Source organism: Ambystoma mexicanum, chromosome 13 (genome assembly GCF_040938575.1).
Source record: "Ambystoma mexicanum isolate Mex_15411 chromosome 13, UKY_AmexF1_1, whole genome shotgun sequence".
Taxonomy (NCBI): domain Eukaryota; kingdom Metazoa; phylum Chordata; class Amphibia; order Caudata; family Ambystomatidae; genus Ambystoma; species Ambystoma mexicanum.
In genome coordinates, this window is record NC_090938.1 from 191,306,202 (window position 1) to 191,328,972 (window position 22,771).

The 22,771-nt window shown below is 43.2% G+C and overlaps 1 protein-coding gene across 7 annotated transcripts in view; it reads left to right on the forward strand.

Annotated features, from left to right (window-relative positions):
- The window catches only part of LOC138521067 (receptor-type tyrosine-protein phosphatase V-like), a 641,711-nt gene that overhangs the window by 430,528 nt on the left and 188,412 nt on the right, over window positions 1–22,771 (forward strand). For all 7 annotated transcript variants that reach the window (XM_069633598.1, XM_069633597.1, XM_069633596.1 and 4 more), the window contains 6 exons: window positions 251–523; window positions 7,674–7,946; window positions 16,799–17,071; window positions 18,788–19,060; window positions 19,516–19,788; window positions 21,233–21,511. In XM_069633598.1, the coding sequence (XP_069489699.1) occupies window positions 251–523; window positions 7,674–7,946; window positions 16,799–17,071; window positions 18,788–19,060; window positions 19,516–19,788; window positions 21,233–21,511 (1,644 nt within the window). The remainder of the gene's footprint in view (window positions 1–250; window positions 524–7,673; window positions 7,947–16,798; window positions 17,072–18,787; window positions 19,061–19,515; window positions 19,789–21,232; window positions 21,512–22,771) is intronic.

Genomic DNA, 22,771 nt, shown 5'->3' on the forward strand with positions numbered 1-22,771 from the left:
TCTGGCCTTTGCAAATGCTGTGGCGCAGAAATAGTTAATATCAAAGAAAAGTGAAGGACACATTCCTTGTCATCAGGGTGATGATTAGTTGTGTCCTTTACACACACCTGACTGAATGCAAAGTACATGCGTTGGTTGGAAGGTTGGGTGGATGGGCAGATGGATGGTGCTATTCTAAACTGTATAGGTTTGCTTCTAGCCCTTAACATGGTTGATGCCTTCTTCATAGATGTCTTCCTATTGGTTACAGGTCCATTTGCGCCGCTCCGTGTGAAGGTGGAAAACGCAGGTCACGCAGACATGCTTCATGCCTCCTGGGATGAAGCGGATGGCACGCGAGATGGATACGAGGCCATTCTGCATAATGTGAGGCTGCAGAGGATAGCTGGGGTTGCATCCATGGATGGAGATGCTAAAAGTTATCTCTTCACTGACCTGACTGCGGGGAATGAATATCAGGTCCAGATTGAAGCCTTCACTGGGTTCTGCCGGAACTCCTCGGGTAACATCACAGAATGGACACGTAAGTGTGGGGGCTTATGCCAAGTTCTCAACAGCGCGGTGGAAACCTCTTAAGCCAGAACCATTGGGATTTAGTTATGTCTTCCGCAAGGGATGTGGTTCGGTGGTGGTGAATCATCAATGGCCAAACTATGTAACTATTTGTTCCTAAGCCCTCCCCTCCCTTCTCCTCTTTTGGCAAGCAACTATCATTCCATGACAAGTGCTAGCCACAGGCTCTAGCAATAGAACGCTCTTCTGCATTCTCCCACTGCCATGTTACCAAGCTGTCCCCATACATTGTGGAAGGTGGTTTTTGGTTATTGGCGACAATGATCTGTTAGATTGGACAGCCTACAAAGCTGATTGGCAGAGGCGTTGCTAGGAGGGGGGGGCCTGAGGGGGCTATAGCCCCGGGTCTTTTGGTTATAGCCCCGGATAGAAGCTCAGGGGTTACAACCAAAAAGACTAACTAGCCCTCGGTCCCGACAGTCCCAAAATGAGCGTAGCCCCGGATCTTTTCCAGACCTAGCAACACCCCTGCTGAGTGGGTTTATATATCATTGGATGACTAATGCATTTGGTGTTCTTTCCCATTTCTGTTCTTATGCACAGTGGTTATTTCATATTTTCCGCACAGAGGTTTATTATACTTTGCACCGCAAACTTTGTGGTAGCGCATTTTTAAACACATGACTTAATCAGGACCTGCTGCGAAACTGCAGTGAGAGAGTATCGTTTTTAGATAAGTTGATCATCTCATAATATGTGGAAGCCTTTGGGTGGGTGGTCTTCGTCTCTTCTGGTTCTGTCAGCGTTGGTTACCTGCATTGATCGTTGAGGATTCAGACACCCACCGTGCAGTGTATCCACTGTGCATATTACCTGGTTATCGTCCTTTAAACAGTCAAACCTACTTGTAACGTGCTAAAGACACTAATTGTGTGTGTATGGTATTTCTGCTGTTATTTTCAAGAGCAAACCAGAAGGGAGAAAGTCACACTTAAAGTCCAACATGAGTCCAAAGAGTGGCATGTCAGACACTGCAGGTATAATGAGTGAGGAAATGCTGGTTACTTTAGAAAAAGCGGCGGGTGCCTTTGCACCCAGTAAAACTAAATTATTACCCATTAGGAAATCTAATTGCTGGTTCACACCAAAACTGAAATGCCTAAAATCAAAGAAAAATAAATACTTTTATAACTGGAAACAGTCTAAATTGGAGAGTGATAGACACATTTTCAAGAAGCTTCTAAAGCTTTTAAAAAGGCCATGATAGAAGCAACAAAAAAAAATGTTGGACCATAGAATTCGTGAAGCACAACATGAATCTAAATAATTATTTAAAATTCTCAAAGAACTATAAACATTGTGGCCACCCCAGAGGACCTTGCAATTAAAAATGCAGAATGGTGCACATCCGTTCGAAAAACCATGCTAAACAAAGTGCATAATATTAAACAATGTATTGAGTACAAGAGAACAGGAGCAGTCTCTATCAAAGCACATATTAGGAAATGTCCTGATAAAATGCCTGGACCTGCTTTCAATTTCCACTAAGTTACACAGACAGAACTGGCCAAAATTAGCAACAAGCCTAGACCAACTATCTGCAAGGGGGATTCTTGCCCAGCGGAGACTTTTAAACCGTGTTCCGCTATCATGATCGAAGCCCTTACTAAAATTTATGAACACCTTGCTGGAAAGTCACGTCCCTGATCACCTAAAAACCGCATGGATTTCTCCGATGTTAAAAAATACTGGTTTGTGCCCCTTTAATGCACTTAATTATAGGCCATCAATAATACTCATTTTTTTGCTTAAAATTTTAGACAGTGTTGCGTACATCCAGATCTCAAGAATTTCTTAATAATCACAAGTTCTACATGACTGACAATCCGGTATTAGACAAAGTCTGGCACAGAGACAGCGCTGCTGGACCTTAAGTCTAACCTATTGCGTACCAAGAATTAAGGGTGGGATATCGGTCCTTATTTTGATGGACGTGTCAGGCACCTTCGACAGCATCAGGTAATATTATCCCCACCAATAATATCGCCATATGTATGGTCTTCGGTAACGGCCATAGGCGATATTATTAGTGGGGATCATTTTTGGGGTAAATGGGAGCAGGGGTGTCCCCAGCTCCCTTTAAAATATGGGGGCTTTGGGGGTGTCCCCCACAGGTTTAATGGGATAATATCACCGCAGAAATATGGCGCCATTCTTGTATGGCAATATTTTTGCAGGGATATTAACACATGGAACCCCTTTGACCTGGTGGATCACTGTCTATTAGTTGCAAGGTTGAAGATGCTAGCCAATTTTTCTGATACTGCTTCAGCATGGATACAATCCTTTCTGAGTAACAGAACACTTAGGGTGTGCAGTGACCTAGAGGAAGTTCCCCCGAGTAACTTGCATTTTGGAATCCTGCAGGGTGCTTTCCTATCGCCCTCCCTTTACAATATTTGTATTATTACCATTTGAGTTGTTGGACAGAAATGGCATTGAATTCACCAATTATGCGGACGACACGCAATGTTTTGTCCCGTTGTCAGGAGATTGAGCAAGACACTGCCAGATTGAATGAGGTTTACGATATCATTCAAGTAAGGATGGTAGCGTATGGACTTGCACTAAATAAGGAAAAAACTGAACTTATGGTTGTTGGAACGCCTATCAAAATAAAAAAGCTAGGTGATAATTATAAAAACTGTACACTTGCAGTGCACTATTTGGAGACCAAAACAAATGTTAAGACCCTGGATATGTCTTGGACACAAGCGAGTCATCTTGTTTCCTCATCAGCATACTACATAAAACTACTCGCACAAATACGAAAAGCTAACTCTGAAATAATAGCAAGAGCAATTATCGGGTCCAAGATTACTGTAGCTGTCTTCACGTAGGTATTAATAAATCAGACTCAAGGTTATACAGAACAGTGCAGTCAGAGCAATCGCGGGCTGAGGAAGTTTGACCATGTAACCATAGCAAGAAGAGATTTGCACTGGCTGCCGATTGAACAGAGGATTCAATGCTGATTATTGGTCATGGTGCATAAAAGTATTACGTGCACAGGTCCTGTAAACTTGTCTGATGCTTTGATGGTTAAATCTAACATAAGAAGGCATAGATCAAATGACACACTACAGCTAAAAGAGCCCAGATGCTCACTCACACAGGTAAAACCAAAAAAGTGATGGGTGGAAGGTTTTGAATTAATCTGAACCACTGGTAAGTGAAAAAGGGTGCCTTCTATGCAGTAGTCCCTATGGATCTCTTTCCCGGAAGAACTGAGAAAAATTAACTTGATTTAAAATTTCAAGAAAACACTGAAAACACACCTATTCTGATAACGAGTAGTCGCTTTTTCCTGGAACTCCCGCCGCCCCCTTTTTTAGCTGAGCTTTGTTACATGTTTGTCTTCATCATTCGCGTTTGTTGCACCCATAAGCCTCCTGGTCCTGAGGTGCGCAGTATACATGTTTAAAGTAAAGTCATGTGGTACATGTTTTCATGAAAAAGATGAATGATCATTGTATAAACACAATAGTTGTCCCCTCCTGGTGCTAATGGACCATTGTAACTCGACACTAAAACTAACCACTATGTTCCGTGAAATCTGAATTCTAGATCTCAGAAGACCCCTTTCGTAAAGGGTAGCCTGGCATGGATGTTAAAGGACCAGCTTACCTTTGACCTGTCTATCCCATAACAGCAATAGCTCACACACTTGCATGTCCTCGAGCCAGAACTTCATGTTCAAATTGCTAATTCCCGCTCAATCATTCCATCTTGGGTACGTTAAGGTGACAGAGTAGAAATGTAGTTTAGATCTAAAGTGCCCTTTTCACAGTACCACCTCATTCCTATGAGCTTGTGGTAGGAGGTTGGAACCGTCAGACTACTTGAGCACCCACGCTGTTGGTCTCTTTCCCCCACTCATTCTGAAAATTTAGCACATGCTGTTCCGTGGTATCATCAGTGAAGATCTGCTAATGAAGACATTATTTCCCATTGATTTCTGTGGACTGTGCCTACTTTTCCCTCATGCAGGATCCAAATACTAAACCATGCAGACAGGCTAGAAGATTCCCCTAAATTGCACGGGAACACTGCACAGGAGCTCAGATTTGCCAGTACAGAGCGTGGTTTCCACAAATCGCATCGAAGACCTTACCACCTTTTCAGAATCGTCTGGATGCGGTGGAAATGGCGCAAAGCTTTTTCACATATTTTCCCGCAAATCTACCCAATTGTGTATGAAGGGATAAGTTTCAAAGAACAAACCTATTGCCCAAACTATTTAATCGTTCACTTGTGCCGTAACCTCATAGACATAAGATTGAATTTACAGAGGTAGCCTATCCTGCTTAGAGCAACATCTGGCTCCATAAAGAGCTGCATTTTCCAATAGTAGGACACACATTTCTTTTGTGGTAACAATTACAAGCTTTTTTGTTATCCTGCAAATCTTTAGAAGTCACGTTTTAATCCTGTGCTAAATTCAATAGCAAAAACATTTGAAGGTTGAAGTATAATGCCTCCGAGTTTGGTTGTGTGGATAAATATAACCAAAGTGTTGTATTGCCAATTATGCTTTTTTTCAAGTGCCCCCCCTGCAATTTGAATGCATTCGATATTTTTATCAACATTTGGATAATATGCAGAGTAGGTTTATTTGGAGTACTGGGAAAATTCATATTGGGATCTAAAGAACCAAAAATGAGGAAGCAAGTGACTACTGAATTGTGAAATGCACGATTAGGCTTCTACTACCTTATACATTAGCTAGATTTTTAATGCAATTCTCATCCTTCCTGTTTTTAACGATGACATTTCTAAGATCTCGCTACAGCACAGGGTTTTCATTGAAACTCCACCAAACTCGCTTTTCCCCAAAACTAAAAGCTATCTATAAGCGGATTCATGTCTGTTGCTTATTAGCACATAGGAGTCCTTAATGGCGTCTCCTCAGCCAAACCGAATGTTCGAAGTGCAGTACATAAATTCTGCTATTGACTGCATTTTAACTTCAGAAACATTGAGGGAAAAACAGAAAGCGTGTGTCTGCATTCAAGAAACAGCAATGGAATTTCTGTGCAGTATTTCTTTCAGCAAAGATCTTCACCTAATTTAACAAAGTAAAAGCTAAAACTTTGAACAATGCTTTTACTTCTGAGAAGAAAAAGTGTTCACTTTAACATTTCTTAAAGTGCAAGCTCATCCTAAATCTCTTCTGTTTCAACTACATTTACTTTCCTTAGGTACACAACTTTGATATTTACATTTAATGCACTAACATGATTTGTATACTTAACTCATTATTAAACTAAAATATTTTATGTCACTATCACAACTCCTGAACCTTAACTGCTACAGCATTATGCGCTATTAGACTTGCATACTCTGGGAAGGGTCATTAAACTTTGGGGTATTAACCATTTCCTGAATTATCCTGCTATAATTGGGTCTTTAAAAACTTTGAGTAGGAGAATGAATGTCTACAAATTAGAGGTAGTTTCTTCCCATTGTTTACAACTCCAGGACTTTTACCTCAAATGATACTTAAGATATCCAGGTAACTCCGGAGGTCTCGGGAGAATAGCTCAGAGGCAACACGCTCGCCTCAGAAGCAAGACTATGCAGAGCAGCACAGGTTTGATCCCCGGGTCTGTGCTTAGAAACCTCTGGGTATTAAGTGAGTTATAAATAACCAATTACAATATTATACTAGCTAGTCTTCTGAAATGCTGGGTCAAAGGTGATGGATATTGAACATGAGGAACATAGCAAAATTGGGGCAAAATAGGATGGGTTTGCTATTGGTATGAAACGGGAGAGATTAAAAAAAAAATGTCATGCACATCTCTAAGTTTCTATAATGGGCTCTCATTGGGAGTAACTCATAATTGCACAAAGTATTACTGTCACTACCAACTCTTTCTTAAACCATGGAAATTAGCAGAGGTCTACACTTTATCGGCTTGTTAACCATGGTATTTTCGAGTAAGCATTTGGACACATTTTATTGGAGCTGTCAAAAGCTACAATTATTCTGGTGGGGTTAGAATCGGACTTTACACACATTTCACAGAGGGAGGTGAATTTAGAGAGGAAAATAGCACTTGTAAGTATGACCTATTCGAGAGAATTTGATCACAGAGCTATTAGGAATTCTTGTAGGTAGGAGTCTAATCACTTCAAATATAAAACCTCCACATTTCCAAATTGAAAACCTCCACATACTCTAACACATAAAGATTGGAGAACTATGCCTACATATAATGGAATCAGAGATTGAATTTTATTTGAGGACTTGAAGACGGAATTTTAAAAAGTTATCTTTTTTGTTACATGTTGCCTTTTAATATTTGTGTTTTATGCACTGGGGGTCAGATTAACTTAAAATGAAATATCATGGTGTTGATAAAATATTTAATGATTGTTATGAATAGATTAATTTAAATATCTCTCTGACACTGGCTCATTGTGGCAAGTGCAACATGTATACTGTATCTTATTGAAATACATCGCCATGATGCTCCTGATGCTGATGTGTGCTGTACAAATCCGAATAAAAAAAATAAAAAATCTAACAGAAATAAAAACTGCTAAAATATCCTAAAAATAAAATAGCGCATAGCTGTCGACCTCCTATTAAATAGATCATACAATAGGAACAAAATATTCATACATTATTGCAAGAAATGTGATATGTCAGAAAAGAATATTACCAATTAAAAGTACTTTGATCATAATGTATGCAACAATAAAATAACGTTATAATTTTGGGGAGAGGGCAGTGAAATAAAATCTTTCACTTAGAAAATAGCAAAAAATGCACGCAAAATAGTTTAATAACATGATACAATGGGAACAATACTCCATCTCTCTCTTCTTGCCCTAATCTCTCGCATCTCTTTCGCCATCTTGTCATCTCTGTGCATTGCCTTTTACAAACCCGCTTCTTCCTTCCCTTCTTATCACCATTGCTTCTCTACCTACAACCATAATTGTTCACATTTCCAAGAAGAAAATGTTAAATTCATCTCACTCAGTCAGTTCAGCCCATGTCCATCATAATCTCCCATCTGTTATTTTGAACTGTTTATTTGTAGACTTTTTATTTGAAATCCTATGCTGTTTTTTACATACATTTCCAGACCCATTGCCGCCATCCCGAGTGAGCCTGGACAATGAGCGCAGCCAAGACACACTACGGGTGTTATGGGAGGAAGACGCAGGGGAGAGGGACCGATACGCTGCAACATTGTATAGTGAAGAAGGGCGCGTGATCGCTGGAGAAGCGTCAATAGAAGGAAGTGGCAGAAACTACAGCTTCACTGGACTGACCGCGGGAGGCAAATACACAGCTGCAGTGGTGTCTGTGGCTGGACCGTACAGGGCCCTTGCAGTGAATGTCACAGAATGGACATGTGAGTGTTGACATCATGTCTTCATTTGCCTATACTTTCCATTCAATACTATGTCAAAACAAGAGTGTTACCAACAAATGTTGGTGCAATGATTTAATTACTATAGAGTACAAAATAGATTTTAGTGGCATAACCCTACCTCACCATGATACTTTCATCACCATTTTCTTCACGCAGATTTTTTTTACACATTTTTTTTTACCACAAAATGCATGGTGAGACCTCCAGTACCCCCTTCCCTAACCTCTCCCCCCCCTACCAACCTCTCACCTATCCTTACCCAAACACCCCACTGCATTTTGCAGTAACAAATGCTGTGTAAAATTATGGCAGGGGGAACTGCGATGAAAAGTATGCAGTAAAAAAGACTTTATACTGGAAAATCAATTTGGGAGTATTAAACGCAAAATTGCCCTAGTGAGGAGGGGAGCTTTCTTTCTTTCTTTAAATTATCGAAAGCGTGGGCGGACCCCATCCTAAAGGATGATGCGCACCTAACCCCCCAATCATTATTTAGCTCACATAAACTCACAATTCCTCCCACCTCCCCGTCTGTCTCACAAAATCCAACAACACACTGCTCTTCTTCCTGCCACTCACCCCGTCACCTCCCAACAAAGCCTTCCCACTCAACTCAGCCACACCCAGCGCAGACAACCGAACCCTCATCAATTCTCTCTCTGCAACATGTCTCTCACATCTAAGTAGAAAATGTCCCACAGTCTCAGGCACCGCACACACTGCACAGTCCCTCGACTCTTGCTTCCTCACTCGGAACAGACAGTCATTCAGCCCCACATGCCCTATCCTCAATCGGTTCAGCATCAACTCCACCCCCATACTCCATTCCAGATTTCCCGCATCTACCTTTTTCGACACTTTCCCACGAACACCAAACATCCACCTGCCCTTCACCCCACTCACCCACCTCTCCTGCTGGCTCATCCGGTGCGTGAATGTTTGCTGTACAATTGGAGGTTTGACTATTATGGGGACCGGTGGAGGAGGAAAGGGGGCACTTTGGGGTTTCACATGTGGGAGAAGGGGGTAAAGTGGGGAGCGGGCGAGTTGATGGCTGTGACGGATATGGATTTGGTGAGGTGTCCGATGTGGATGATGGGGTCTCCAAAGGTGTGTTTAGAGTTGGCGAGTGTGGTGTCAAAGAAGCGGGGATTGCGGGGTGAGATCAAAGCTTTGGGTCAGGCGTATGTGGCAGGGAAGGAAGGGTGCAGGGTGTTCACGGATGGTTCAAAGGATCCGGTGTCTGGGAGAGTGGGTATGGCGTATTATTTGGAAAGCACCTGGGAGTATAAAGTGGGGCGTCTGACGAATGATGTGTCGATTTGTACGGCTGAGTTGGTGACGATTGCATTGGCGATTGATAGGGTGTGCGAGTTGAGGTTTGAGAAGGTAGTGGTGTTTTTAGATTCATTGAGTGGGTTGCAGGCGATTGTGGCAGGGGATGGTGATAGGAAGGATGTGATTTTGGATATCAGGAGAAAGATTGATCGGTGTGTGCGTGGGGGGATGAATCTGGAGTTGGCGTGGGTCCCCAGTCACAGTGGCATTTTGGGTAATGAGTTGGTGGATCAGGCGGTGGGTGAGGGTATGAGAAGGGAAGCGGTTGATGTGAGGTTGCCTTTGAGTGTGGGGAGGGGAGCGGAGGGGGGAGCAGAGCCCTGATGATGGCCTGTTACTGAAAGTGTTGTCAGGAAATAAGGTTTGTCACAAAAGCAACTATGCAATGGAGGTTGACGTTCAATTACTTTCCAAGTAAAGGCATTGGATTTGTGCGAGCAACTGAATGCAGTATTTTTGTATAGTTATTAAGTTGGGACTTGCATTCTGGGGGATTCAACATCCATGCACGCAGTACTCATTGTTGCGTCCCATTCCCATCCATTCTCTTTTGCTGGTTCCTCTTATCCGATATGTATTTGAAGAGGGATAGGAAATGTTACCCCTCCTCCCCCTCATATAAAATACATGACACGGAAAAAGGCCAAGAGACACCGCAATCGCATATACTGTTTCGGACCAATTCCCAGTGATCCAATGATTGACAAGTATGTCGAGAGGTACCCCGTCAGCCAGCCCTATAGACCAGGTGCTGTACAAATCTGCCCCAAAATGGACGAAGAGACCCAGGCTGCAACTAAAGACACCTCAATTGATAGTCTTGATTAAAAGCGTCAAGAAGCCATGTTGCTGACGTCTATAGAGACACCACAACTTAGCAGAGTTAGACATGAAGCACACATGCCATCTGCACTTCGGGACACAAACATGCACTCGAATACACGAAGAACAAAAGCGTACAGTTCTATAGTTAGACAGTGACATATACACACTGTCATTGCTTTTATTATTTTGCCATTAGCTAAACGCAGAAACCGCAAGAGCAAGAGATCCTGAACAGAGCTTGCAGATGCTTATATGTGACTAGCCTTATGGAACTGCAGGAGAACCTACAGGACCTGACAGAACCAAGTGTGACTAACCTATGGAGAACATAGAATAGCATAAACACGTAGAAGCCGTGTTATGGCTTCAGAAAACTACAGCAGTCCAGAGACCTCTCAGCGAGGATCAAGCTGAGCTGAATTCTAGCTGGACAAGAGCAGAATGTGTGAGACAGGACCCGCTGGCAAGGCCACCAGATACGGATGACATTCCATTCCCTGAACGACAGTAGCCCCAGCTGCAGTAAATGCGAATAATTCCTCACAGCTCCAAGTCATGGTCTCCAAACACGTGACCCGGACGCTACAGACAAAGGACAGCAACCAGCGCTGAGAAAGGGAGCCGATCTCACGCTACCAGACAGAAGCTTGCAACAAAGATGCTACAATTTGAGGCAAGTGTTACACAGAGCAAAAGAGCACTCTCATAGACTAAGGTGGTACACACAAGTTACAATGCAGACACATAGTCATTCTCAGTACCTTGAAAAGGTACACCGAGAGCTGAGGAACTTTGCAGATCCCAGGCCTGGGGACGTCCGTTCTAGCCAACTACAGTTCAGTATCCTAGGGGTGGGTAGCAATGGGACAGAACCAATGGTAAGACCCCTACACTGCAATATTGTTATTGATCTTGACTTGGGGATGGACCAGGCCAGCCTCCTCACATGTGAGAACCAGTAGAGTAACACATATAGGTGACCATATAGGTTATTAGGCCCCCGACGGCCAATCCCAGAGGGCAATAGGTTTTCTGGAGTAGGGCCCAGGAAGTGACGTCACTGCGATGCAATTACACAATTGGCCTGTGAGCCAGGAGAAGTTGAGATGCCCACGGATTTCCTCTGTCCTTGTGCTGATCCCTGTTGGTTTTGATTGTAATAAACCGCAGTTTGAACTTGGATTGACTGAGTCCTCTGTTTGTCCTGTGGAAGGTGTTGGGCCTTCCGCGAGCCTGCAAACTCGTAGTGGCCTCTGGCATAGCTGGGAGTTTGTCCCAACATACTCTCCCCGCAGGTGGCCTGGGTGGGGCCTGCATGCTTCTAAAGTGCTGGACACGTCACCTGTTTTCCCTCTCTCAGCAGGTTGCTTCCGATCTGGATTGTCACCCAGGTTGGCTGGCCTTTGCTCGCCCCCTCTGAGCGGGGAGCAAAGGCCAGTCAGATGGCCAGAGAAAAAAAGACCTTGGCTTCAGATGTCACACTAACCAATGCCTTTTTCATATAGTCTTAATCACTTCATCAAAATGAACACCCCGTTGATAGTGGAGTGGATTGGTAATGCCTCCGAAATATATGATGGTGTTTTCATAAACTAAGGAAACTGTTTAAATCGAAGGCGGACTTCACGTGAAAACAGCCCCACCCACGTTCATAACCTTCCCCAATGTTAAATTAGTTTGCTCGAATATTGTTCCCTGTTTGGTTTTGTGTCATTATTGACCTGTAATTAATTTGTTGAGATACCGGTACAGACCTGTGATTATGAGTTGCTTGTGTACGTAATCTATTTGGACAAAGTTAGCTTAGTTAAATTTGGGTGACACCGGTTGGATATGCTGATTAAAACTGGGAGGATTTAATAACTACCATATTTAAAATTAATTAAAAAGCATTTAGAGTATAATAAGCATCAATTTCGGACTATGTATTTTGCTTTTCGCAAGTTGTAGTTTTGCATTTTTATTTCTGCCGTTGTCTCTGATAGGATCATCACAAGACATTCCATCTCGGTGTTCTCGGACACTTGCCAAAATCCTTGTGCCTAAAAGCTTGTGTACAGTGTAATAATGTTTGACCATAGCACATAAAGTGGCCCTTTATTTAATTGTGACACAATTAATGCTTTGTTGTAATGTGTCTCTTTCCTATCTCCATGGTAACCTGTTCAGGATGTTTGTTTGCATGTATGAGGTAATGAGTGCCCCAGAGTACGGGATGCCGTGTGAGTGCGCTGCTTTCCCTGCACTACTCTAAATTCTTTATTACACAGTTATGAACCCTCCCAATGGTATGTATTTTGCCAACCTCTGAAGCCTGAAAAGTAGATGCACACAGGCTTTACATCATGTGGCCAACTTTGCGCCAGACCTGCAGAAGAACAGGCCTGCTGTTCCATTTCAGTAACCAGTTTAATGGTATCCACTACAGAGTGTAATTTGCTTTCTGACTTTGAAAACATTCGGACATGTAATTAATTTTACTGTAGCCGGTAAGATAGCTCAGTGGGTTGAGCACTTGCTGCTGTGATGTGTTTGTGATCTGCAAATCCCAGCAAGGGCAACTCAGCCTTTCATCCTTCTGAGGTTGATAAATGAGTACCAACACAGGGTGGGTGATATTGTATGTATATTTGTTCTATATAAAGCGCCTTAGCGCTATATAATAAGACACCATTCTCATTTGGCCTTGAACATCTGCTTGCATTCACAGTAATTTGGTAATATGGGCCTATACACACTGATATTAACAATACATATGCTGATCCATTCGTGTATGAAATGTATATCACATTACAGTGATATCATAACCATATTTTTCGTAGTGTGCTTTGGAGCAATGGTATGTGATGCCACTTCCTGTTTTGTCAAGGGGTAAAATGTGTTCATCGCTTCCTGTGATCATTTTGGGGTGGGGCCTAATGACATCCCTTCCTGTGATGTCATCAGAGGTCAAGGGTCGTGTGATGTGATTTCCAAAACCCCAGGCCTTTTGGTGAAATGACGTCCCTGGTAATGGGCATCTTTGAATTTGGGATTATGAGTTATAAAACATGTTCCGAGCTCGCTGATGGTGGGCACCACTCACAAGTGTCACCAGTGTTTGCCCTACTTACTGAGATATCCTACTGATATTTCTTTCGAACCAAAAAGTGAGTTGCACCTTGTGTATCTTGCTGAATGACTTCCCTTAATTGAAACATCCATCACATTATTTTGTCCTATCCAGGCACAAACAGTTTATTTTACGGACAATCTTACACGTGGCTACAACATAATCAGGGATGAGACCATGACCTTTTAGCAGTGCAACATTTAGTGAAAACTATAAATGGTAGTCTCTCAGCAGTGTTCTCATTAATTAAATATTAATATTTTACATGTATTAATCAATTATATTTTGTATTATATTAATATTTTTATATTAAATTTGATATTTTTAATTTGTGACCTGATTTTTAGATATTCATTTCTGCGTAAGTCTTTCATAGAATTGCTGGAATTTTCTGCGCAGATAATTACCGCTATTTCAGCCATTTAAATGTCATGAAAATGTTTCGGCCTGAAGGAACCTCTGCCATCTATAACAAGCATTGGCGATGCCAACAGTTTGGGCTTTTGTGTGGGGATGGGGAAGGAACTTTCCAGGCACCGCATAGTGGTATTAACTAATCATTATTATTAGCAGATGCAAAATGATGTGAGCATCTGGGAATCTATTAGTGGTGCCTGACAACAGCTTAACATATATGTACAAGCCGAACATGTTGGCTTTGCCAATGCTTGTTTTAAACAGAACTTCAGTAAAAAATGAACTTCAGGCCAATTCACTGGTCGGACCACTTTGTACAATTTCTTTCATTAACCTCCCACAATGAGGATACAGCCAGTGTTAAGGAAAGACCTATCATTTACACTCGGAAGATCAAAGATCTGGATAAAATAACTGGTGAGGAAATCCAGAGGGCCCTGGGTGCTATTGATTTACAGCTCTCTAGTGATAATTTTTTTGATTCAGGAGCCATCATTTTAGATGATGGCTCCTGAAAGTACCAGGATGGCCTCTAAGAAAATTAAACCAATCAGAACTTCCAAACCCTGGTTCACGCCGAATTTCATCCCTCTACGCAAATCAGTCAGTAGGACTGACCGACAATGGCGTGACGGACAAACACTTGAGAATGCAACAAGAGCTAAGAATGCACTGAGAGTATAAACAAAAAATGTTCAAGCCAAAAAAGAGTTTTTAGGTAAAAAGTTAAAGGCAGCAAGTAACCTCCTGATGGATTTATTTCCATTGTATCTAAATTCTGCAATCCTGCTTGCAAATCTACACCGGTTAAACCCTCACATATGCAGGCAAATCTATGTAATTCATTTTTTATAGATACAATTGTGAAGGGATCAAGGCTGATTTTGCTAAAAAAAAAATCCAGACCCCCAAGGGCCTTTTCTGGTGAGTCATCTAGCAATCAATGTACAGCAGACTTCAATTGCCCAACAAACTTTGACTTTCAACAGGTCGATGAAACAGACATCCATCATCTGCTGGACACACTTAAGCCAAAAGAAATTCCCTTTTTGTCCTTCCTGCTTATGTGGCTAGGCATTTGGCATCTGACCTGATGCCATTTATAACTAAACGTGTTAATAAATCTCTATCCCAGGGGATGGTATCTCTTAGTTTGAAACATGCGATAGGTACTCCTTAGACTCTGAATTCCTCCAGCATTTCCAGCCAATTACTGTAAAAGCCAGCTGCTCTGCATCCCGCTTAAACAAATGCTAAGACTGCAAAAAAGCTCAGAATGCTGCAGTGAGAACTATTTATCGCCTAAGTCGGCGTGCACATGTTATACCATCGCGGCGCGCGCTACACTGGCTGTCTGTGGAAGACCGGATTCGATTTAAAGTGGTGTGTCTAGTCTTTGAGTGTATAAATGGCCTTGCCTCAGAATATTTAACAAAAACAAAGAGGTGATGGCTGGAAGGTTTAGAATTAATCTTAACCACTGGCAATGCTCTGGGCAACCCTCCAGACCACCGTTCTTCGCCTGCCAAGCCATTACAGAAGGGAAAGACCATATGCAAATCAGGCTTGGCCCCACCCCAACTGCCCCTTTTGGCGAAGAACGGTGGTCTGGAGGGTTGCCCAGAGCATTGCCAGTGGTTAAGATTAATTCTAAACCTTCCAGCCATCACCTCTTTGTTTTTGCTATGTCACCCCGAGTGGGACGGGTATGCCCAGACGTGGGTCCCGTGCCTGCTGGGCCTAGAGACCCAAGCTACTCCTCACTGATGAGCCCCAACAAGGGCGAAACATGTTTGGGGATGCTTGTGGTCTCGTGCAGAAGGGATGTGGCCTAGCAGTTCGGGCTGGACTGCCCCTTTTGGGGTGGGGCCAAGCCTGATTTGCATATGGTCTTTCCCTTCTGTAATGGCTTGGCAGGCGAAGAACGGTGGTCTGGAGGGTTGCCCAGAGCATTGCCAGTGGTTAAGATTAATTCTAAACCTTCCAGCCATCACCTCTTTGTTTTTGCTATGTCACCCCGAGTGGGACGGGTATGCCCAGACGTGGGTCCCGTGCCTGCTGGGCCTAGAGACCCAAGCTACTCCTCACTGATGAGCCCCAACAAGGGCGAAACATGTTTGGGGATGCTTGTGGTCTCGTGCAGAAGGGATGTGGCCTAGCAGTTCGGGCTGGACTGCCCCTTTTGGGGTGGGGCCAAGCCTGATTTGCATATGGTCTTTCCCTTCTGTAATGGCTTGGCAGGCGAAGAACGGTGGTCTGGAGGGTTGCCCAGAGCATTGCCAGTGGTTAAGATTAATTCTAAACCTTCCAGCCATCACCTCTTTGTTTTTGCTCAGAATATTTAAGACATTTGATTCAACCATATCAATCTTCAAGACATCTACGCTCTATTGACCAGTATCTTCTGTGATCATACCCGTTCTGTATACAGCTCAAGGGGAGACAGATTTGCTGTGGCGGGGCCAAAATTATGGAATCCACTTTCATTGGAAATAAGGACTCTTCATTCACTATCTGAATTTCAGAGGGCATTGAAGACCCTCCTATTTAGATAGGCTCGGCTGCCTTCTTCAGTGCTAAGTTGCTCCACTTTTTGTATCTCATTCCAACCTCTGTAAGCTTGATTGTTGCATCTGCGCCTCTATACGGTTTGTTCTGTCATGCGTGCATTATAATTCTCAAAAATCAACAACAACAAAAAAATCAAAGAGCATTCATAGTGCTTATAAATCGAGTGGCTGACGGCAGGCCTGGTAAGACACTTTCATTACGCCAGAGGCGTGTTTACAACTCCAATTAAGTAATTCACTCTCAAAATACTGCCAGGCACTTTGAATGCAAACTCTGATGGTAAGGCCTGATTAAAGCAAGCTCAATCAGTTCATATGAGGTGGTGTTTTGAGCGGGCAGACGCAGGAATGGGTGGGAATGGCCATGGGCAGGCAGTGGGTTGGGCACATAACCAGACAACACCTACATAACCTCCTCATATGTCATTCCTCAATATATGTACTCCAATGCAATAGTTTCATTTTACAGGTGTCGCAAGGGACACCTAATAGTCCAAACTAAAAATGGCTCTAACTCTGATACAATAATTTATCAAACATGGATAACGTTGCCTATCCCTTTTCCACAGACCCCTTGGCACCATCTGGTGTTCGTGCAACCAACGCGGGAACTGCAGATGAGTTGCAGGTATTCTGGGAGGAAGGCCCAGGGGAGAGAGATGGCTACTTGGCAGTATTGTATGACCTGGTATCACATGGCATCTGGGCGAATGCATCTGTTGGAAGCCACATCCGGAATTTCAACTTTTCTGGGCTGACCCCTGGGAGAAAATACGCAGTGGAAATTGCTGCTTTTGTGGGACACTACCGGACACGAGCCTCAAATGTCACAGATTGGACATGTAAGTACGCAAATAGGTTCTGGGTAGGATTGGTCTCATTGACCCATGAACAGTAAAATCCAGTTAGGCTTTGACAATTACTAGGAACGTGTGTATCATAGACAATTAAATGTATATTGTGTGAAATATGTTTGTTGTGATATAATCTGTGGCTAGCCTGAAAACCTGATTTGGGGTCGTTTTACTGCAGATGAAATGTTCGCGGGAGAAATGACTGAAGATTATTTGTTCGAAATAATCTTCGGTCGTTTCTCCCCTGAATATTACCGAAGTGCCCAAACCCCTACTCACCTCCCCCACCCCCCCTAAAGAATAATTCTTCCAAAATAACATGAGTAATTTGTTCGCTCCTACCCTACCCAACCCGCCAACACACCCCCACCCCCCTTACTTGCCTTCAATTCAATCTCTCTGGTCCCTGCAACGCCAGTTCCCTTTCACTTTCGTCATCAGAAACCGGCGCCGCAGTGTCCTTTCCTTTTTTTTCCTTTTTTTTTATTTCTTCGGATCAGCTGTGGGGGTGTACCCCACAACCCCTGCTCACTATACTGTATAGTACAGTGAGCAGGGTGTTGCGATACCCCCGCAGCCTTTTTATTTTTTTTGGACTGCGGGACAGCTGCAGGGGACACCTCCGCAATCCTCGCTCACAGTATAGTAAGCGGGGATTGGAGGGGACACCCCCGAAGCCCTAAACCGAATCCAGATGACCTACCCAACCAAAAGTCCCAAAGAAGGTTGAACATTTGGTGGTACCTTCTTTCAGACTTTTGCTTGGGTAGGTCATCTGGATTCAGTCATTTTGGCTGAAACGGAAACCTAACTGGAGGATAGAAGTTGGTAGGCTGACTGGTCCAGCTATTTCGGAGCATGGTTTGTTTATAAGACTCCTTGAAAACTGTATGTAAAATGCTGGTTTACATATAGTGCAAGCCTAGTAGTGAATCAATGCAGTGCTTTATAGCAAAGGAATACAATAGGTACAATAATATGTCTACAAATAGCAGGATAGGGTAATCTTAAAAGGACACATTGCAAGCGTATTGGCTCTACTGACCAATGTACATCATATAGACCGATACTACGGATGGTCATTTGCTGATCAACATTACCAAACTGGTCGACATTTTCAACTGGTAGATATTGCATGGGCGTAGACCTAAAATCTGAATAGGCATTTCACTTACCTTGAGATTGACTGACGTGGTTTCCGAATTGTGCCTTTAATGAGAAGGGGCAATGTGTGGGGTGAGGGCCCGGTGGTGGTCAGAAAGGAAGTTGGAAGCGGTAAGAAGAAGTGTTTTATAATCAGAATGAAACCAAAATTAAATGGCCTATGAATGCAAAGGCCCTCACCAAGTGCAAGTAAGGGGTGCAATTGATGCGGAAAGAATCTGGCATGGAACTCGGCAGACTACAATAAACTGGTGGTGTTATGATGAGTCATGTGTTGAAGAGCATCTTCCACTCCTACACTGCAACTAAAAACAAGATAGTTGAATAGGCCAGGGCATGCCAGTATGGGATAAATCAAGTCAAGGATAATATCAGAAAATTCAGGCATATAGAAGAATTATGTTGTGTCTGCCCATTGAAGAGAATGGTTTCCGGGTTGATTTGGTCAACTCTTCCATGGAGATATTTTATTTTGGGGGATTGGGTGGGTTCACTGAAGAAACGGTTCTGAACCGAGGTTGTCACCCTTCTTCTTTCCAGTTCCTCTAGCGCCAACCAAAGTGAGTTCAACCAATCAGGGCAGCCCATACAGACTACATGCATTCTGGGAAGAAGCTGCAGGAGAGAGGGATGAACACAATGCTGTTCTGTACGATACATTGACGGGCGCCATCACAAGGAATGCATCCGCCGGCAGGGATACCAGAGAGATCACCTTTTCCAGTCTAATTCCAGGAAGCAAATACAACATTGAGATTGTGGCCAAGGCAGGATGGTATCAGTCATCGGCAGCAAACATTACAGACTGGACGTGTGAGTAGAACGTAGCTGTAATATACAGAGCTGCGATGTGGATGAAGTGGTTCTGAACTGGAGATGTTGGCCATGGCCAGGTAACGGGGGATTTGAGGAGCTTGTTATGGTGATGCAGTCTGATAGGTTGAAGTGAAGAATTTCATTGGATCTAGTGATCGACCTACTAATTGTACGTTTCTGGTTGACATGACCAATAATACATTATTTGGGCATGCCTCAACAACCTCAAAGTGCCACCTGGCTTGTATGTGTGCATAATGGGTGATCTAGTGAATCCATTCTAGCATAGATGCCTCAGGGTTTTGTGTGCTGAAATAAATGCAAACATAAATATGAATAATAGCCTGTAGCGTGTCTGGATATCAGCTCCTCATAACGTCACAGACCATTACGGTAGGCGTAACACAGCATATTCTTGGAACCATGAGTAACTTTATGCTTTTATACCACAGATCCACTTGCGCCAAGCAACGTATCTGTTGTGATCGAGGAGAACAACACTGTGCTGGTGCTTTCCTGGAGCGAGTCCAGTGGGAGGCTGGATTCCTACCAAGCCTGGCTCGTGGACCTTTGGAACGGGACAGGGTCAAGGAACCAGACTCTGGCCAAGGAAAGGGATGGCCATGCTTTTCATGGGCTGATCCCTGGAAGAAATTATTCTGTGTCTGTTAGTTCTGCGGCGGGGCCTTACCGCAATTCTTCAAGGAGTTTAATGGTTCCAGTTGGTGAGTGTGTAATCGGCTAGATGGAAGGAATAAACCAGTTGTTCATGGTTTAGTGATGTCACCTTAGCGCAATAAATTCCTGTGTTTCAAACGAAAACATTTTCAATGCATTCTACAATAGTGTTCGTGCCTGTCTAAAGAAAAAGGTCCTAACAATTTGAAATTTGTGGATGAAGCATGAAGCCCAGGCGAAGCTAAACAGAAAGGCTGATGGACAACCTAATAGCTAACTCCATATATGAATAGACAGATACATAGGCAAACAGAAACATTGATAGAAAAGCAAAACGATGGGCAAATGGATACATTGCCACATAGATGAAAGGAAGGATAGACAAGATTAAGATGAGTCATGACAGTGATGTGGGGCTGACTTGAGTCCAGTGAAGTCAATGATGCTAGTCATGAAGGGATTTGGATTTGAGTGGCATGCATGATGGTACAGATGTGATGACTGTGGTGTTGAAGAAAATGGTACCCGATCAAAAGGTCTGATGCAGATGACACACAGAATAATGCATATGGTATTGGAGTCTACAACGCCTGTGAAAATGTGTGATGCCATTGACTTATGAATTATAGGTACTCCAGGGGAATATAGTAAGTGTGTGTTGAGGGAAGGATGGCATTTCCAGGCAAATGTTTAGACCAATCATTAAGGAAAGGTTGGCATTACTTGTGAAGATTGATATGCCATGGGAATTTTCGATTCTATTCTGGGGGGGGTGAGGGGGTGATTGACACTCCATGGGAATCTATAATCCCAGTGATGTGGACATGTCTGGCATATCATGGGAATGCGTGTTTCTAGTGATGGGGGAATTATTGGCATGCAATAAGACAGTATGATGGGTGCTATGCGAGGATGAATGGGATGCGAGGGGCAAGTAGGAAACCATTGAGTCATCCCTACCTTGCCCTGTATATAGGTTTTGTATTGTTCACTTTATGCTCACCTTGTAACCAGCAATGAAGACCTTATTCCCTCCCTTATTGTAATTACCAGTGTATTAAGTATGCATTTTCTTAATGTAACCAGCAAGTAATTCAACCCTTATGCAACTTTGCGATGTGATACCTTCGGGTTTGGGTGCAGTAACACATGTAATAAATAAAATAAAATGAATAAATTGAGGAAGAACCACAGTGAGAGTCCATTGGAAGGGTTGAGTGAAAATTGTTGGTATGAAAGTGACCTTAACATGCTAGACTATCAATAATGTGGTGAACACGTTTCAATTCTGTAATGCAAGGAAGCAGTGGGGCATAGTTGAAATGTTTCAGTCTATATGAATGGCTAAGGCTGAAAGAAATTGCAATTTCCCATTAATTTTTGCTATGTTTCTGAATGTGAAGGGGATTCGCCATTTTCTGGTGCTATGAATATAACTGATCGAATGTCTACTGGTTGTCTATTCTTAATGACCCCTTCTTCCCTTCCCAGAACCGAACCCCGTGACTGCCGCACACTGCTGGGCCAATGAAACGGGACTGTACCTGAACTGGTCCCAGCCATTGGAACAGACGGACTCCTGCTTGCTCGATGTGGGGAGTTTGTCTGAGGTGGCCTTACGGCCAGTGCTGACCATGCAGACCACAGAGACGGAGGCCATCCTGAGGAACTTGGCACCAAACACCTCCTACCACATTGGACTGACCCTCAGGGGCAGCAATGGCATGAAAAGCCGCACAGTAATCCTGGTCTGCAACACTTCCCAGGAAGGTAGGAGTCAGGATTATTGAAGAGAGCACTTGATTGTCAATGGATGTGTTTGTTGTTAATGACCAGCAGAATAAGACCCATATAGCAGAATGTGCCGTCCATTTGAACCGTACACATTTCTATCTTATTGTATTGGCAACACATTTACACCATATGTGAATAGTAATGTGTAAAGCTTCTAGGGTGCAGTTTTTAAAGGAAACTACGGTAACCACTTTTCACAGTAGTGCCAATATCCAACTCACAAAGCAAGTGCCAAGGAGGGAGACATTAAACCCATGTGAGACTGATGTGATGGGATTGTTGGGAGCTGGGATTGTTGCTATGGCAAGGACAGATGGATACCCAATACAATACAGCACCAGACCTCTGTCTGCATCCTCATTGAGATGTTGAGGGGGAGTGTGGTGTGCTGGAGGAAGAGTCGGGCAAATGGGAGGCATCTTAACTTGCACCTTTATTCAAATAATAAAGCAAGGGCCCACCTCTCCCTATTTCTAAAGGGCTTTCCCAACCTAACTAGAGATAACTGGGGTGCTCATCAGGGTGGATGCCCAAATAAATATGTCTGTCCTCTGTCCAAACTAGCCTACTCTAACCCTACCACTAAACAAATGATATAAACATAACCCAATACCAGGAGAATGCCTTCCTTCTACTGGTTTCATGGGGATCAGAATTAGGGGAAGTCTTTTTTACAAGAGTTCAGCTTCCACCAGGAGAATGACTCCCTTCTCCTTGCTCAACAAGTTCAGTATCCAGCTTCTGGGGGATAGTTCCTTATAGCTCCAATTCAACATAACAATCTCTGGTATAAGAGAATGACCCTCTTCTCCTCTTTAACTGTGTCAGCCGCCAAGTTGTAACTTAACCTTTTACCTTAGCTTCTGATTCAAATACTCTGGCAGAAACCAGGGGAATGACTCCCTTCGCCTGATTCCATGCATCGTCGGTTCTCTTCCTGAAACAGTTTTCATAATTCCTTGCAATTCCTTCCAAGCTTCTTTCTGGGCTTGTCTGAATATTGCACAATCCTTCCAAAGGGAACTACTTTTAACTTGTCCTTGGTTCTTTTTGACACTTGAGTAAGCGAGATGTCCTTGGCACGCCCGTAGTTTAGGGTCTCTTGGTGACTCCCGAGATCTTCTTTATCTTTAGTCTATCTTCTTTATCTTTAGTCTATCTTCTTTATCTTTAGTCTCTTTGGCGCAACAGCCGAGATGAGGAAGATCATTCTTGGTGTAGTCTCCCCACTCTTAA